The sequence below is a fragment of the Squalius cephalus genome (assembly GCF_949319135.1).
Source record: "Squalius cephalus genome assembly, chromosome: 23".
Classification (NCBI taxonomy): Eukaryota; Metazoa; Chordata; class Actinopteri; order Cypriniformes; family Leuciscidae; genus Squalius; species Squalius cephalus.
The window spans coordinates 4,574,830-4,582,059 of NC_137144.1; the positions used below are offsets into that span (position 1 = coordinate 4,574,830).

Sequence of the window (7,230 nt, forward strand, 5' to 3'; positions counted from 1 at the left end):
ATTATTACGATAGATAGATAGATAGATAGATAGATAGATAGATAATTTATTATAAAAGCATACATTTAGCTTACACATTTACCCAAATTATCATACACCTGTTTAACCGAAGTTAATTTGGGTGTGTTTCTCCATTTCAATGTAACTTCTCTCTTTTACGGCTGTGACGAGAGCGTTGCTCTCCTTGGCTGTGAACTGCTCCTGGCAAATCCGCCGTTACAATAGCATCCGCTATGGAAAAAACGCGCCTGCTCTTAAAGGGAATGTGAGATGACGCTCTGATTGGTTTATTTCACATTACGCCCAAACCACACCTATGAGTAATGAAGCTACTTCAGACCAACCCCTTTTAGATTTGCGTCCCGCCCACAAAGTTACTTGCGCTTTGCACTTGACACTTGCGTTTCAGATCGTTAAAATAGGGCCCCTGAACTCATCCAGAGAGAGTAAAAGAGCTGGCAAAATCAGTCTGGACGCCTCACACTCAGGCCACTTAATCTTTGAACTGTTGCCTTCTGGTCGACACTAGAACGGCCAAGCATAGGAACAGTTTCTTCCTTCAGGCAATCCACCTGCACACACATTTACAGTCTATTGTCTATCTGTATATTGTGTAATTATTAAAAAATATATATTTTTTGTATATTGTTAATTCCTATTTACATATTCTACTTTTATTATTTTTATCATCTGTGTCCTGTTACTGTCATTCTGTTCGTGCTGTGGAAGCTTCTGTCATCAAAACAAATTCCTTGTATGTGCAAACATATCAGGCAATGAAGCTCTGATTCTGATTCTCTGAGTTTGCAAATAATAATGTAAAAACTGACAATCCAAATCAAGATTTTAAAAGTTTGTCCAAATATAAATTCAAATGCAAAACCTAATAAAAGTAGGCTATGTATGTATAAAGTAATATGTCTGGCAACAATGTTCTCAGCAACTAGGAAATGCACAGCCTTTTATAAATATTTGATATATATATATATATATATATATATAGCTGTTCTGTTGACAAATAAACTTTCCAGAATGTTGTAGTGGGATAAAAGAGGGCCAGACTCAATGAGTCAACTTTATTGAGTGACAAAGATTGAAATTAATGCAGGTGAAATTAATTCCAAGTCACAGGAAAGCTGGTGCTTCAGTGCAGAAGCGAATGTGTGCCAACTTGTCAGTTCCTTAATCACTGGATCCTACAGTAGGGATGGCAATTTCAAAACACTGCTTCATGAAGCTTCAAAACCTTTACAAATCTATTGTTCCGAATCAATAGTTGGGGAGCTTGCCACAATGTAAAGGGAGAAATAATTGTTTTTGCTTACAAAAAAAAGTGTGTGTGAGTTCTGTCCCTATAATGCATCAGCAAAGTTTACAATGGCTATTTGCAAAAACAATTATTGTAACAATTATTAGGTATATAATGAGTTATAATTTATTTTTTGCCTCATTTGTTTAAGTCATTATGCTAAAGAAATCAACAATCAAAATTAAATTGAATTGTTAACTGAAATATCTCTGTGTATTTATCACATGTAAAATCATTAATAAATGTAATTAAGGCTAAAAAATTAAATTTCATTTGTGATGTAATTTTTAATTATTGAAAATGTTTGCTACATTAGACTAATATGTAATCAAATGTGCTATGTAGAAATCAACATTTATATGTGAACAAACATGCATGCATGTAAATATATTTCCTAAAAACTAGGTTATTTTTTTTATAACAATGTTTAACATTACAGTTTCAGTTCTTGGTTTGCCTTGAGGTTTGTGCAGAACATGCTTTCTTGTAAACCAAGTCTGTTTCTATTCAGACCACTGTGTACTTCCTGTTTGAAGAAAAACAACATCAAAGATGAACACATGCATTGACTTGAGAAAAAAGAAGAGAAGATGTATAGACAAGCCTTATTTTCTAACTAAACCTACAACTGACAAAAGATCAGTTCTTATCGTGTTCACTGCTTTTCACAGATGACTGAAGAGAACCTGATTAGATCTAGAAATAATACAACTTAAAAATTCAATACCTAAGTGACCTAAATTTTATGTTAAAAGTCTAACAATATCAACATGATTTTGTGTATTAATGATTAAACTTACGTAAGTTTACAAAAACTAAATACAGTAGCTGCAAAAAGACTTATTACACACCTGAACTGTTTGGAAGAAATGCAGCAAGCCAGAAATCTATTGCAAAATTGTCTCACTTGGAGACATAATAATAGTTTTAAGGTTTTGGTTATGTTTCAGTCATTAAAGTTGTTGACGTTCTAACCCTTAAACATATACTGTATAAATGTCTCCTTATTTATCACAATAAACATAGGAAAGTAACCTTGGAATCATTGGAATCGAAATCATTGACTGTGTATGCTAGGGTGACCATACGTCCTGTTTAACCAGGACATGTCTGGCCAGGATTTCGAGATCGCCCCAAAATGCCCAGGATTCGGCTTTTGCTTTCTACAGTCACCATTCATTATGTTTACATTATTACATTATTTGACACTGACTTTGCAGATCATGCATTCTGCTTCACATGGATCCCGATCGAGACGAAAACACAGGAATTTTCTTAGCAATGTTAAAACGCACATCAACCGATCACTTGTTTAGCGTTTATGTAAACACTACATTCAGATTCACCAATCGGAATTAATTCAGTCCTACTGAATCAAAAGGTGTGCATGTAAACAAAATCAATGGCGACGAGAAAGCAAAAGCCGTATCCCGGATATTTTGGGCGATCTCGAAATTCCGGCCGGACATGTCCTGGAATATGGTCACCCTAGTGTATGCTCATAACAAGTAATAATAAACAATAGTCAAATACAATAGCTACAACAATAGCTGGAAATATTATGTCTATACATTTATGTATATAACTAAATAACTAAAACTAAAAGTTATGCTAATTCCTTTCATCTCTTTTTTGTTTAACTTTGTTCACAGCAAGTTTCACACCCATTCCCGTAGCTGCACAAGTTCCCATTACAACTAGAGCCTCAGCTCCCAGCACACATCCTGCTATTGCTATTCCTGTTCCTACAGCTGATCCAACTCCCAATGCAACATCTATTGCCTTTTCTTTAATCTCTTTTACAGTTATCCTTCTTTGAGCTTCTTTAAACATTTTATTTGTGTAATTGCTTCCTCCATTTTTCATGATCATTTCGTCAATCTTCCTCATCAGTTCATTGACCTGAGTGCGGTTCATCATGTCTTCATTGTTGAACGCATGACATCTGCCGCCACAGCTGTTGATAAGTTTCTGTAGATGCTGGCTTTCCTTTACATACTGTTGCAAAGCTTTACCTTTCAGATGATTAGCGTGAGTGAACAGAACGATGGTGTAACGTATAGCATCTTCTCCAAAGTTCTCCTGAATCAGTTTTACTGTGTTCACCTCCTCGGCTGTGTATCTCGCACCGAGACTGATCACCAGCAGAAACACATGAGGACCAGGAACTGACAGATCAACACACTGCTTTATCGGTTTCTTCATTTCTTCTTTAGTCAATGATCCACAAAAACCTGGCATGTCAATTACAGAGATTACTCTTCCTCCTTGCTGTGCAGATCGTTTGCTGGACATGCTTGTAACTTGTTCAGGTGAAGCCTCTACTTGAAACACTTTCTGTCCCAGGATGGTGTTTCCTGTCGAACTCTTCCCTGTTCCAGTCTTACCCATCAGAATAATCCTTACATCAGACACTGAAAATCAAGAACTATCATTATATTTCAAATAGGATTTGTTTCTACCAGCAGGTGGAAAGTTGACACAAAAGTGTTGAACTAAGCTTTATGCCTTATTTGAAAAGTTTGAAAAATGACCAAGATGCATCAAAGCAGTTCATGATACGGTGCTTCATTAGACTGAATACAGGATCTTAATAATTAAGGTTACCATATGTTTTTCCTGTGTCAACAGTTTTTCATTTAGCCAAAGCTACAACGAGAACAGCTTTGCTTTCTTGCAAACAAGAAAAGTAATTTTGCATAATCCAGCAGAATATAGAGTAATCAAAACCAATTTAATCAAATACTATCAAAACCATAAAAAAAAAATCAATTTCAGAAGAATATTAACTCTTATACAATCTGCAGATACAGTATTGAACTGTATTGAACTTTTGACTGATAACCAGACTTTAGAATAGAATACCACCTTAAATAAATCTATACCTTGTTGTACATAATATTGTCTAATGAAAGTCTGACTAAATTGAAACATGTTAGAAGCTAATATCACTTTCAGAAACAAAATGTGGGGGGAAAGTTAAAGTACTCACTGAATGCATAATCTGAGTAATCTGACATTCTGGAGTTGTCATTTGACAGTAATGCCTCTGTGGAAAAAAATCAAAACACAAAAAAAGCATGTTTAAAGTTTTTAATTATTATTATTATTGCATATGCATGTTACTTAAAATAATTTAAAATATTGTCAATAAATTACTTACCCCTATCACTCATTTCTGAAATTTTCTGGAGATTTTTTAGCTGTAAATGTTGTGTATAAGCTTCACTGTAAATGTTGATCAATCAATCAAAATATCTTCTGTATCTTGTTAAACGCTCGCCGATGATCTGCCCTTACTGCCTCAAGACAATAAAAAAACACCTTGTAAAGGATAACAGGACTGCGACAAAGTCAGGGTTGTACGAATAGTTACACATCACTGGTGCTACAGAGTTTGAAAGTTTTTTAGCACAGGCCACACAAATGCATTGCACGTATAAGATATCTGTTATCTCTGAAACCACAAGTAGGGCAGTTCATCTCTTAAACAGACGTGTGACTGATTAAGAACAGTAATGTTCCATACAGGGCACATAAAATACAAACCTCAACCAGAAATGTTTTCAGACAAACATTGTATTTGCCCAAATTGGCAGACTGCATGAACATGACACCTTTTGCTTAACATTAAGTCAATTTTGTTATATAGCAAAATACACTGTTAGCCCGGATATCTAATAAAATAATTTAATTACAATTTAATTAAAATATTTAAGTTTGATTGCATTACAAATAAAATATAAGTAGATTCTACTTATTTGTGGACATAATTTGAATGTGTGAATAAATGTAAGTTAGATGGACTCAAATTATGACGTTTTTCTCCTGACCACGCCTTCCACACAGTGGTTTGATGCTGCGAGTCAGGTACTGTAACGCCATTTTGTCGTGGTGTGTGTGAATTCAAGGAGCTGTTGATGAGAAGTTGGAACATTTTAGCAAGTTCTATGGACATTTTTTTTTCCTGACATTTACCTTTTTATCGTTTCTTTGTTGTCCTTGAGAGTCCGTTTGTGAGCAGTGAAAATCAGTGTTTGTTTGTTTTTCAGCTAGCTAGATTTCTCACTCACGTGCAGCAGACATCGCCGTACTTGAACCCCTGACCATACGACGTATGTTTTTTGTCTTCCTTCCTATTAATTCTTTTTCACTCGAGGAGCTGTTGTTGAGAGTGTAACGGTGCGTGTCCACTGGCACGGAGCGAGCGGAGTGGAGCGAGCGTTTTCAATTCATTCCTATGGAAGTTGAACTTCAAGCTCGCGCAGTGCATTGTGGGATTGACAGCGGACTGGAGAAAGCGTTGAGAGCGTCAAAAGGTTGGGCAGTTCTTTATGCAAATATCGACTTTATGCAAATATCAAGCGAAAAACGCATAATTCCCAGTCAAAGAACTGCTCAGAGTACAACGTCACATTTTGTCATATCAGAATTACAGTAATATGACATGGCGTGAATGCAGCATATGGCTTTGAGTATTTGTATTTAACAACAGAATCATCTGATATAATGTATTTGTGTTCTTTTTCTTCCTCTGTTAGGATGCAGGACTCATACAGACAAACTCCAGTGAGAATCCTCTGCGTTGATCAAGAAAGTCCTCAGCTAAACCCACCTAGAGTGATGATCGATTTGGAAGGATGTTTGGTGATGAACTGACCAACCTCAGGCCTTCTGAGTCCTTTTTTCAGACTGCCCTGACTTCCTGCCCTAGAGTACCCGAACTTTATGAAAAACAATTTAAATTTTATTCAGCAGGTAATGTTTAGCCTGGGAAAAGGTGAGCTGGCACCTAAAATTATATACTGACAATATATTGAACTCATGAGTGTAAACAAACCATATAGTTTTGGTGTGATTCTGAGATAGACTGTTCATATGCTTTACAATACACTAATTTGTTAAAACAAACTATAGTTTTTCTTTTCATGTTTTATGAGGAAAATGTTTTTAGGTAATGGAAAATTCATGTTTTGTATTTCAAATGAAAATTTGGAATTGAATTTAAATAAAACAGAAAAATGTATGAATGTATTTAAATTTATTAGCTTTTTTTTCTTAATTTTCTAGTTTAACAAATAAAAAATAAATCAATTGACATAACTTTAACTTACTTAGTAGATTGAACTTATATACTATGTGTAATAATAATATAGTAATTTATATTACAAAACATTTTAAGTTAAATGAACTCAAATTTTTCAAGTTACCATTGCTTAATTTTTTTAGGGCAACCAGTTTGCTCATTTTTTAAGTAGATTCAGCTTGTCTAGGCTAACAACATCCATCCGTTTTGGTTGAGCGGTTGGAAATACAGCTTAATTTTCCTATAAATCATTAGAAAGGTCTACCCCTGGTTTTACAGAAAAGGCTTAAGCTAGTTCCAGACTAAAATGCATGTTTGAGCTGTGCTAACTGCCTGAAAGCAACTAGTACTGATATATCTTAAAAATATTTATTTTTCTATGGCATGGTTATAAAAGATACTTTTAAAAGAGAACCCGTTTAATCTCAAATTTTTTCGTGCAATTTTTAATACTCGTCACAATAGTGACCGGTGGGAGACACCATAGTCAGAATACATACAAATTCTTCAATTAGACCTATTTACACAACACATTCCAAGACATCCATAACCTCGTTTTGTCATTTCATAAAGGAGGCTTAGTGAGGTGAAAAGGTTGTCATGTACAAAGTTACACCCTGGAGAAACTTCAACTTATTCGGCTAGACCTCTATGGGCTAGACCACACACTTGGCCTCTGCCCTAGGTCAGTTTCAGGGAGATGTGTGTGCACTCATTCAGTGCACTGAAGATGGGCCGTACTTTGTAGGGTTGTTTGTGGTCATGTGTGGGAAACTTTATCAGAAAATTCCTCATCAAATCTTCTAAACAAACTTAATCAAATTAAAAAGGTCTC

General features: G+C 35.1%; 1 protein-coding gene across 1 annotated transcript; it reads right to left on the reverse strand.

Moving 5' to 3' along the window:
• Nucleotides 1–1,037: 1,037 nt before the first annotated feature.
• On the reverse strand, nt 1,038–4,701 carry LOC307151166 (GTPase IMAP family member 2-like). The gene is made up of 3 exons (XM_079859038.1): nt 4,473–4,701; nt 4,302–4,358; nt 1,038–3,723 (listed from the first exon to the last, which is right to left on the reverse strand). Exons 1-3 carry the CDS (start codon nt 4,483–4,485, stop codon nt 2,921–2,923), a joined length of 873 nt encoding a protein of 290 aa, XP_079715164.1. The 5' UTR covers nt 4,486–4,701; the 3' UTR covers nt 1,038–2,920.
• Nucleotides 4,702–7,230: the final 2,529 nt, after the last annotated feature.